This window comes from Hyperoodon ampullatus, assembly GCF_949752795.1.
Source record: "Hyperoodon ampullatus genome assembly, chromosome: 10".
In the NCBI taxonomy this organism is placed as follows: domain Eukaryota; kingdom Metazoa; phylum Chordata; class Mammalia; order Artiodactyla; family Ziphiidae; genus Hyperoodon; species Hyperoodon ampullatus.
In genome coordinates, this window is record NC_136923.1 from 28,263,645 (window position 1) to 28,275,776 (window position 12,132).

Below are 12,132 nucleotides of genomic sequence, written 5' to 3' on the forward strand. Positions count from 1 at the left end.
AAAAACTCGCCTGCACTTAAAATTCCATCTTGGTGTCTGCTTCACAGAGGACCCTACTGACCAAACACCAATGGTTGGCTGGTGGGACCAGATTCCTCATCGCCCTTTCAGCTAAAGGAACAAACAAGATTCTTCCTAGGGACTTCCCTGGTGGTGCAGTAGTTAAGAATCCACCTGCCAACGCAGGGGACACAGGTTTGAGCTCTGCTCCAGAAGATCCCACATGCCGCGGAGCAACTAAGCCTGTGAGCCACAACTACTGAGTCCATGTGCCACAACTACTGAAGCCCACATGCCTAGAGCCCATGCTGTGCAACAAGAGAAGCCACTGCAATGAGAAGCCCACACACCGCACAGAAGAGTAAGCCCCCGCTCGCCACAACTAGAGAAAGCCCGTATGCAGCAACGAAGACCCAACGCAGCCAAAAAAAAAAAAAAAAAAGAATTGTCTGAGGAGGTAAGATCCAAACTGAGACCTGAAATAATTAGAGGGAGACACACTTGTTCTGAGCTGAGGGAAGAACTTTTCTGACAGAGGAACCAGCAACAGCAGATGCAAAGGCTGGAAGGGGTAATGCTCCAGGCAGGCTGGAGTGGCATTCACCTCCCTTCCAGGTACCTGAGGGCTGGCCTGTGTCTGTCTGTCTTCACCAGTACATCAGCCCAGGGCTCACACCCAGTGGGCGTGCAACACTTTTGCTGAATAAAGAAGTAAACTTTCTCAGAGAGGCTAAAGAGGCAGCCATTGTTCCAGCTAGTGAGGGGCAAAGCCGAGATCCCCGCCGAAGCCTGTCCGGCTCCAAATCCCATGCTCTTTCCACCCTAAGACCCTGATAATGCCTGCAATGGCGCATGGAAGGAATTCTCCCCCAGAATTGCTGGGACTCCCTCCCGGGCTAGGTTGCTGTGTTCACAGAGCGACTCTGCAGTTCCTCACCTCAGCTTGGCACATGTCTGGGCACCCTTTGTGGTGTAAGTTCCTTAACATGACCAGGATAAAAGCCAGACATTAGAAACCTTGATCTGAGTTCCAGAACTGGGCATGAGGAATAATTCTCGGGCTATGCCAGCTGCATGGGAGCAAACCAAGAGCAGACTTTTACCAGAAGACTAAAGTCTAACCAAACATGCTCACAGATAGGAATGCTCATGTCTTCCTGTCAAATATCAATGATGAACAAACACATTCACTTGTGTGTTAAAGAAGAAATATGCCCTCCCCTCCCAGGGGATAATTATTTCTCTGTTACACTGAAATAAATGTTCAGTTCTAAAACTTCAAGACAAAAAAAAAACAAACAAAAAAAGAAGTGAACTTCCTTTGCAGGTTAACTATTTTTTGCAGGTCTCCTCTGACTTTTCAATTAGGAGGTAGAGTTGAAACCTCATCCTGGCATCTCTGCCATCCTCCCAGTAACAGGTATCATATTCCTGCATATAACTGCCTCTTAGAGGCTAATTGTGGATAATGAGGAAGGTTTACACGATTACGCCAGTACACAGCTCATGAACCGAATGATCACTATGCAGTGAGTTTACTGTTTATTTGGGGATTTGGGGGCTAAAGGAAGCCTACCGCTTACCTTTAACATATGAAATGTCCTGCAGTGATCATTGTGGAAATGAGATTACACAGACCCACTCCAATGCCATAGCTGATGGAGTGCCTCCTCTCAGGCTGAAGAGGTACCTGTTTTGAAGAATCCAGAATCCTTCGTAGGGTGATTGTATTAAAAAGGACGAAGAGTCAGGGGGAAGGAAGATCTATCCATCGTTTAGTATATTTCAAACCCCCAACCTCATAATCTATATTAGAGACTGGAATTCCAAGAAGGTGTCTGATGAACTGAGAGTTCCCGGGCACCTTCTGGGAAGGAGCTCAGAGAACACAGCGTGTTGCCCGTAACATCAACTTTCTGTGCATTTTTGAGGCTGCCCAGTGCAAATTTCCCTACGTCTCACACCCACCACTACTATTATCAACATCAAATCACAAAGGGGCTGACGGCCTAAGTTCTGGCAAAAGTGTTTTATTCCCTTGGCAAACTTCCATACTACCTACTTCCCAGCTCTGCGTGAGGAGACTTCTTCAGAAATACAAACGAAAATCGGGAAGCAATGGATGTTTCCTACAGTGAAAACCTCGATGAGGTGTTTTCAGTCACCCTATTTTTCTACTTTCACTAGGTTTATTATTGTTACCCGCCGTATGATTGAACAGTTGTAAGAGCAAAACGATCCAAAATCCTACCTGCTTCCACGGAACACTGATAACTGGTTTTGTTTCCCTGAGAGAAAGGGAGTAAGATGTTTGTTAAGCTCTGCAGAACTGGCTAATGTCAAAAGACATCCTCCCAGAAAGGTGTGAAGATGTCTTACCATAGCCGTGGAGATGAAGGGGAGATGCAGTAAGGTTACTAATGCTATTTCTGTCAATGTCTTTGGAATTCTAATTAGATTATTAAAATCTTTCAAATCACTACAGTACCTCTCATCTCCACACCTCCCTGTGACAAGGGTACTTTTGAAATTAGAGGATCCTGATGTCATAGGTAATGATGCATCGCCAGTAATAAAGTTGCAGGGAAATTCCTCCAATAAAAAACAGTTGGGTAAGACAGAACCCATCTATCTGACTTTCTCTCCCCGTTTTATGCTTGAGGATAAGACGTCTGCTGCACAGAACACGGCCTAGCATTTTCCATTCTAGTAGCTGATGGTACTTGCTCACGTGCGGCGAAGTTTAATGACTTGTCACGGCTACTTAAGTTTTTTCCCCCTACATCTGAGGGGCAAATCAAGAAATTCATAAATGAAAAGATACTTGAAAAGGGAATAATTTTAGGATAGATAGGAGGCACCTGGCAGGTTCAACGTGTATGAATGGTACATCTTAGGGTGTTCTGATTTATAACACATGCATTCCGAGTGGTACCTGAAGAGAAACAAATTGCTTACTGTTAACCCAGATACATTTGCAGGTAATAAATGGATGTGCTCTCTACCCATCAAATAATGGGCCTCATGCCCTTCAACATCAGTGGATGAGGAATGGGTGTCATACTCCGTCCTCTGCAAGATAACCCATTCCTTTAGGTGGAGACCTTAGCCCTTCACATCCAGGCAAAAGGAAGTGTATGCAGCTTACTTACCATGATGTACGACACCCTTCAACCCATGGATAATAGGATCCAGCGCAGAATTGTCCCTTGGACTGACCTATATGTAAAGGAAACATGGTTGGTTAAATCTATTCTGGCATCAGACACAACAGTCTCAGTTTAATCTTCTAAAGAGAAGGGGGGAAACAGATGCTATCTAGCAAGCAAATAGATGCTTGGGTCTCATATACACCATGGCTCTCACCAAACACAGGAGATTTATGACCTAATAAAACCAAGTGAGGAAGTCTAAATCAAAAGAAAGAAACTTCTCAGAATACATTAGAACAGGAGAGAAATACCGTAGTCCTAGCAAAAATCTTAAAAAGCAAGCAGACTATCCCCTTGCTTTGTTTTATTAAAAGTAGACCCCAATCGGCTAAAAAGTCATTGAAAGCCATCAGAGGGCAATCCATCAGTGATTGAATATTTCAATACCTTTTTGTGATTATGGTTTTTTCCTCTTCTTTTTAAAAATGGATCTGTTCCCTGCCGGCTTACTCTCCTTTTTAAGGATCCCGATTCCCTGTGCCTTAACTTATGCTCAAAGAGGCATTTCTAAGAGTCACTCAAGCAGGGAAAAGGTAGAGTGGAAAGGGGCTCGAAGAGACAGTGTCTCCAACCTCCCTTCCCTGCTGGAGTATTTTTTTACTTTTTTATTTTTACTGTTTTTAATTTTGGCGGTGCCACAGGGCTTGCAGGATCTCAGTTTGTCCACCAGGGACTGAACCTGGGCCCCAGAGCAAAAGCGCGAAGTCCTAACCACTAGACCACTAGGGGCCTCCCCTCCCCCACCCCCCAGAGTTTCTAATCTGCCAAAGAAATGTCAAGCCTCTTTGATCTTGACCCTCACGCCTTCCCCTTATGTTCTGATACTACTCGGCATAAATTCTCATTCTTGTCCTTTCTAGAAGATTAAAATTCCACCAGCATATTATAATTTTGTTTTTTAAGTTCTTTCTTTTAGATATATTGAAATAGCTACAAATGAAATGATTTTGCTTTCAAATAACTCAGGAGTGGATAGCAGAGGAAGCGAGCGGGGTATAGATGCACCAGGACTGGCCATTAATCAATCATTTAGGATCTTAGGTGATGAGCATCAGAAGGGTCAAGATACAATTTTCTCTACTTTTGTGTATGTTGAACTTTTTCCAAATAAAGAGTTCCCCCAAATCCATTATCTATGGTCAGCATATCTCCTAAATTTTTTTTTCCCAGGGTGTTATTTACATTTAATCCACTTCTAACACAATAACGTTGAGATACTGACGAAACTTTCAATTGGGTAGCAAGACCCAACTTGATGTTTCCTGGTTAATCCAGATGAATCCAGGGCCAACTTAGGTTAAATTTTAAGGTAGCTGAAAAATGGCTACACCCCTTCCTCCCTTATAGATTCTCCCTGTCTGGCTGCCAATCCTAGTTTGCTCTCTAATAATAAGTCATACTTCACAATTTCTTTCTCTCTTCTGCCTCAGCATCTCCAAGTTAAAGCAGTGGTTCTCAACTGGAGGCATGTTTACCTATCTCTCACTCCCCATTCCCACCCGGGGGATATTTGACCATGTCTGCTGACACTGTTGGTTGTCACAAGTAAGGGTGGAAGGGCGAGGCTATTAGCATCAAGTGGGTAGAGGCAGGGCTGCTGCTAAACATCCCATAATGTTCAGAAGAGCCCCCCAGAGCAATGAATTATCTGGCCCACAATGCCAACGATGCAGAAGTTGAGAATGAAAAACCCGGATTGGATGCTCTATGAGTTAACAGTGATTACATATTAATGTCTGGAGCCCTGAGTTACGACTAAATTCAAACACAGGTGTCATTATGTATGGGGTTATGTTTATAGACTAATAAAATGAGATGGAATTTGGTACTACATTGTAAACATTACAAGTACTACAAAAAAAAAAAAAAAAAAAAAAGAGGATCAGTGTATCAGATCACAATGATGGATTTCTGGAAGTTGCCACGAGTGTAGCTCCAAAATTGCCCGAAAGGAAGCTCAAGCCACTGGTTGAAGCACAAAACATTTCTGAAAGGCAAACATCCACAGAATACCACAAAATGAAAAACAATCATATTTGCACCAGGGCATAGACTAATCAAAAATTTTAAAACATGACCAAAATTGGAAACACAACTCAAGAATGCAAGATAAGAGAGTCTACGAGTAAATGGCCAAACTTCAAAAGTGACAGAACAAAGTAAGAGCCCACAGAAATATCTCATATTAAATTGAAGTTACAGGCAAAAACACGGTCTTCTTTCTCCCATGTCCAGATTCAGTCTGCAAGACATGTTAATGCCAGTTCAACTACCTGAAGTTACTCTAATGTATGCGGGAAATAGCAAAATGGCCACAAACTCCTGCCATCCCTGTCACATGCACCTTGGCAATGTGATTGGCCACTCCTCCCATCAAGAGCGCACATCAACCTCTCCACTCTTTGAAACTGGGCTTGGGGATTTCCCTGGTGGTGCAGTGGTTAAGAATCCGCCTGCCAATGCAGGGGACACGGGTTTGAGCCCTGGTCCGGGAAGATCCCACATGCCGTGGATCAGCTAAGCCCGTGCACCACAACTACTGAGCCTGCATTCTAGAGCCCGCGAGCCACAACTACTCAGCCCGCCTGCTGCAACTACTGAGGCCCGTGCTCCTAAAGCCCATGCTCCGCAACAAGAGAAGCCACTGCAATGAGAAGCCCGCACACCACAACGAAGAGTAGCCCCTGCTCGCTGCGGCTAGAGAAAGCCCACGCACAGCAACGAAGACCCAACGCAGCCAATAAATAAATTATTTAATTGAAAACAAACAGACAAACAAACTGGGCTTGGCCACATGCTTTGGCCAAAGGGACAGCAAATATGAGGCAGGGAGAGGCTTATATAGGGATGCGAATGCAAGGGTTTATCCTCTCTTGTTAATCTTTGAAATCCTGAAACCACCAGGTGAGGAACTCCAGGCTAGCCTACTGGAGGATGAGAGACCGCAAAGAGCTGACACATGCAAGTCCAGGCTGAAGCCATTCTAGACCCACCAGCCTGCCAACTACCAGACAGGAGAGTGAGTCCATTTGAGACCATTCAGCCTCAGATGGACCACCTGCAGTCTGCAGAGACCAGCCAAGCTGGCCTTGACCAGAAGAACCGACCAGCCAACCTAAAGTAACAAAGTAATTGTTGTTTTAACTAATTGGGATCATCGATTACAGAGCAAAATTTAGCTGAGTTTCATGACTGTGTACAGAGGTGGAAGATGGGGACAGGCTATAATATCAATAATTTTCTTAACCAATACACTTTGCTTATTTAAAGTTTGTCTTGGAAGTTTCTCAGTGAGATGCCACCATCACAAGGCACAACATTTACCATCAACCTGATCAACTCATGTGCTTCTACAAAACTGTGTTAACCCCTCCTGTACCATGGCAACATTTCACGGATACTGATTTTTGATCCCAGCTGTGGGGGGATGTTTTATAGTCAGGAGGGCACTTTAATGCATTTAGTCTCATCTGATGATGTGAAACTTCAAGGAAACTGTTCCTAATCCTCTGTGACTTACATCCACCAATGACGTTTGTAGCCCAAGCAAAAGGAAAATAAGCTGATAACATAATCCACCTTCGATTTCTGGTTGCTTCTGACTACAGTATCTCTGTGCCTGATTACTCAGTCCTGGTCTCATTTGAGCTCAAGAGCCTGACCCTAGATTGTAAGCAATCCGGAAAATGAAAAGCCTCTCCAATGCCCATTTATCTCCATAGCCTCCATTGCTGGTTTATATGGTTGGGGTTGAGAAGATGGACAGAAAGAGAAAGAATAATGGAGATCACTGGCTGGTCAAAGTAACTTACTAATAATACAGAGCCTACTCTCCAGTTCATGTCTTGGATCTAAACCTCAGGGTTAGAATCCAAAGAGCATGTTAATAAGTGGGTTTGTTCCAGAAAGGCATAACCCTAACTGAAATATTCCCTTCCACTCACTGCCTCAACCAATTTGACACATAAAAAAATTCAGGGACATAACCTAAGCAATTTGGGCAGCTTTGAAATATGCCTACGGAAAGGGTGTACCAGCAACCCTTGTTTATACTCCGGTCTCTGCCCTGGGTAGAGGAGGCCAAGGGGTGGGGAAAAAATGCACTTTTTAGAGCTTCAGTGTCCTCACCTGTGTAATGGGGATAAATCTCATAATGTTATGAGAATGAAATGCATGAAGCTTGGCATATAATGCTGAGTACAAATGCAACATTCAATAAGGGCTGGATATGACAGGGCAACAAACCCGACCCAAACGTTCAAATGTAAATGAATGTCAAACAACAGCAGTTTTATCCCTGAGACTTCTCAATGCACTTGGCTCTAAAAGCAATACCTCCTTGAGTTTGAATTTCAAATGATCCAAATTTATGTTTTATTTGACATCCACTCCATTTTGTAATATGCTGCTCCTGCTAAAGCCACAGGAGGAGTTTTCCTAGCTCTTGAAATTTGCTTCCTTCCACTTTAGGATCAAAGGAGTCATGCAGTAATACGGAAAAGGCAGCAATTGCAAAAATGAGCTTAAAATGGACGAAAAGAAATGGACACCCCTTTCCCTGCAGAGTTTGTGCTCTGATTGCAAAACATAGCTTAGGGCACTTCCAATACAGATGCAACAGAGGGCTCTGAAATTAAAGCTTTTAAGTTGTCTTTGGATATAACCAAAAGACAAAGAGACATTAGCAATACAGGAAACCATGTAGGTTTGGGCAAAAGGCCAAATTTATATAAATGCTGATGAAATCTAAACTTCATAAAAATTTTTTCCCAAATAATAGACATTAAGGATTCAGCCAACTATCCATTTAGTAACCAACTTACTGATAATCTCTAGAGATGTGTTGATAATCCAGGCTCTACAGGCAGACATACATTTATTCCTGCTTGAAGCAAAATGACATGAGGCAGAGAAGCCCCACCAGTCTGTGTGTCTGCATTCGGATGTGCTGCCGTTTACTTTTCCCGTCCACTGTGCCATGTGGCCCTTGACTTGGATCCTAATAACCTTCCATCTATCAAGTCCTGGCCATCTGCTAAATAGGATGTCCAAGACAACCTAGTTGCCTTGAAACTGACATCACCAGCTGCTCCTTTGGTCCTATAAATGTTGTATCCAGCCAATACCCTCTTGTGGGAAAAAGGATTTATGCCTGCTGAGGGTGAATGGCTACACCATTAACCATAGCCGCGGGGGAAAGGGACAAACAGCAGGACCAGAGATTCTGCACATCCTTCCTGAATTGCAGAGATGATGATCCATCCAAGCTGATGGTTAGCAGGTAACTGTATCTTCAGAAGCTAAAGTGTTTATCAGGACAAGGGCAAGCACTTATTAGGAGGTCTGATTTCAGATCTGATTCTTCTCTTCTTCCACAGCTCTTACCTAAAGAGCCATGTAGCAAGGATGCTGCAGCTTCTTTCATTCTGACTTCAACACCTTGGGTACCACTCACCAGGTTTTAGTTCAAGTTGCTGTCAAGCAAAAACCATTCATAACTTGGCTGGTTTACAAAACTGCATTTCAGTTAAGGCTTCTCCAGAGACAGAGCACCAAACAGATTCCTTTATTAATAAAATAAATGCTTGTCAATAATTTCAGAAATGTGTCTATGTTCAAGAAGATAAGAACAGGACTTCCCCGGTGGTCCAGTGGTAAAGAATTCACCTTCCAATGCAGGGGACGCAGGTTCGATCCCTGGTCAGGGAACTAAGATCCCACATGCCCCGGGGCAACTAAGCCCACGCGCCACAACTACTGAGCTTGCGCAACTTCAATTAGAGAGCCTGTGTGCTGCAAACTACAGAGCCCACGCGCCCTGGAGCCTGTGGGCCACAACTAGAGAAGAGGAAACCCGCACACCACAACTAGAGAGAAGCCCGAGCACCACAAGGAAGAGCCCGCATACCGAAAGGAAAGATCCTGCATGCTTCAACAAAGACCCCGTGTGCCGTAACTAAGACCCGGCGCAGCCAAAAATAAATTAAACAAGTAAATAAATAATAAATAAATCTTAAAAAAAAAAAAAAGAAGATAAGAGCATCAGACTACTAACCACTGATCTATACTGAAAACATCATTCTTTGGTTGGCTCTTCTTTTTAATGCTCAGAAATATGACTTTTCTTCTTGTACACCCTATCGTCTCAGTTTCTAACACAGAAATTTCTTTTTTCCCTTTTGACATCCCAGTTATGTTTTCTATTCTCTCCAGACTGTCACTGCTGAAGTGGGATTGCAAACAGTGGAATCAGAGGCATCGGTGCATTTACCACCCCAAACTGCCATGGCATAAAGTCAAAGAGAAAACAGAGACACGATCCAGAAGGTGTAATGGCCAGTGAAGAAGGAGCTCTGTAACGCTGTAGGACTTTTTATGAAATGAAGGATTTTCACTTCCCAATCAAGTAACAGCAAGTAATCAAGTATGGATTTCTGGCCAGGAGGTTTGGTTTAACTTCAAAGAATGAATTTCCACAATCGTAGTTAAGCCTAATCTAACAGATATGCAAAATATCACAGACCATCTCACCAGAGAAGGAAGAGCTCCTGTCAGAGGGGAAGGTCACAGTCTCATATCATCATCCATATTCTAGCACTTGACAGGACACACACACTCCTGGGACTGGTTTCCATCAGCAGGTGGGAAAATTCCTAATTCCTCAGCCATGGGAAGGGATTAACATGAAAAAGCAACACAATTATAAATGCTAATAGGATTTGCCCTCCTCACTTCCAATGGAACTTGAGCATGGACATGGCTTACTTCCTGTTAATTCATAATATTCGTGGAAATCAGTCAATTCACAAGTTATACGCCTCCAGAGAATTGAAATGCACGGCCAGAGAAGGCCACAGAAGAAATGAACTGAATGCTCTTGGTCTTCTTAAACTGACCATTCTCTATCCCTCTGCCCACACCTCTCCAGCTCACCGGAGGGGATTTACCACTTAATTGTCAGACTTGGCTTGGAAGAGTCTATTACTGGAAAAACCAACCCAGCAGCAAATCTGCACAAGTGCAGATCTTGCCAGCAGCAGTCATGCCTATTGTCAATACAGGTGATTTCTCATTTTCATGAGGATCAAACTGCCTTGGGCTGGGTATACAGTGCCATTTCCTCTGCCTCTGGACTCACACAACACTCAATTTCAAAGCCAAAGCAGAAAAGAGGGAGGGAATGGGCAGACCAGGGCATCTGACAAATGGAACGTCCATAGGGGCTCACATGGTGATTTTTGTCCTTCTTTGTCTTTTTTTTTTTTTTTTTTGCGGTACACGGGCCTCTCACTGCTGTGGCCTCTCCCGTTGTGGAGTACAGGCTCCGGACGCGCAGGCTCAGCGGCCATGGCTCACGGGCCCAGCTGCTCCGTGGCATGTGGGATCTTCCCGGACCGGGGCACGAACCCGTGTCCCCTGCATCGGCAGGCGGACTCTCAACCACTGCGCCACCAGGGAAGCCCCACTTCTTTGTCTTTTTAATGCATTGTGTTTCAGAGCCAAGAAGATAGTGGGGACGCGTTTACAGCAGTTCAGGACAGGGTCCCAGAGCCTGCCTGTCCCACCCCTGCCAGTCTTCTCAGTGTAAAGGTTGCTCTTGAACGGGGAAGAAGCAAAAAAAATGCCAACCTAGCAAAGTGTGACCCAGAGTCTTAAGCTACAGCACAAACCATTTCACACAGATATTGTCATGACCTTGGAATTAAACAAACAACAAAAAAGTTGGGAAGCCTGGGGCAAGAGAAGCTTATTTCAGGTTCAGTGACTCGCCTGCAAGTTTCCCTCCATTCAGTGTGGCAATGCTGGACAATGTTGACTTTCTCTTGTTAATAATCCTGCCACGCACTGAAAAGCCCCAACAATATCAAAGGCTTGGGGGAGAAAGCAGAGCTGACTGTTTCTAAGTGTAGCCAGTGACTTCAACTAAAACACATTAGATGTGAACCCTCACCCTTGCTTTTTCATTCCCTCCAAGCAAAAAGCTGCTCGGAGCCCTCCATTTACAAAAGACTCAGAATCCAGAAAGCACGATGTGGGGACTGTTTTAAATCCCCACCACGTATGCAGCAAGAGAAACATGAGAGACAAAGCGTATCAGATCAAAGGGGTCGCCAGATTGATCCTCCCCTTGAAAAAATTCCTCCTTAGGAGTAGGTAAGGGCATCATTTTGGATAAACCTTAAGTCCAGTAACCAAGCATCCAGATGGCATATGAAGGATGGAGGAAGACTATGTAAATATCATGTAGGTATAGAATATTAATATAATTTAATATATAAAATATTAAAACAAACCTTGCTCATCTTATATAGACAGTATGTGATAGGGGAAAAAAAAGATGATAGGATGTCTTTAGCCCAAATCATAAGAACCCAGCTCTTAGGCTCATTCTCTCAACAAATATATGCTGAGTGCCTACAGCATGCTGTGGCAGGCTGACTCTAAGATATTCCCCAATGGTTCTCACTCCAGGTATTCAGGCCCTACAAATCTCCACTCTTTGAGGCTGGGCTGATCTAGTGGCCTATTTTATTTACTTATTTATTTATAAATTTATTTATTTACTTCTGGCTGCGTTGGGTCTTCGTTGCTGTGTGCGGGCTTTCTCTAGTTGCGGCGGGCGGGGGCTACTCTTCGTTGTGGTGCGCGGGCTTCTCATTGCGGTGGCTTCTCTTGTTGCGGAGCACAGGCTCTAGGCACACAGGCTCCAGTAGCTGTGGCACACAGGCTCAGCAGTTGTGGCTCGTGGGCTCTAGAACGCAGGCTCAGTAGTTGTGGCGCACGGGCTTAATTGCTCCACAGCACGTGGGATCTTCCCGGACCAGGACTCGAACCCATGTCCCCTGCATTGGCAGGCGGATTCTCAATCACTGTGCCATCAGGGAAGTCCCAAGTGGCCTATTTTAAACCAGTAGAATGC

General features: G+C 44.3%; 1 protein-coding gene across 2 annotated transcripts in view; it reads right to left on the reverse strand.

The window, feature by feature from the left end:
* Positions 1–12,132, reverse strand: part of PTPRG (protein tyrosine phosphatase receptor type G) — a gene marked incomplete at both ends in the record, with an annotated part of 742,222 nt that overhangs the window by 171,228 nt on the left and 558,862 nt on the right. For both annotated transcript variants that reach the window (XM_079713343.1, XM_079713342.1), the window contains one exon: positions 3,153–3,219. In XM_079713343.1, the coding sequence (XP_079569469.1) occupies positions 3,153–3,219 (67 nt within the window). The remainder of the gene's footprint in view (positions 1–3,152; positions 3,220–12,132) is intronic.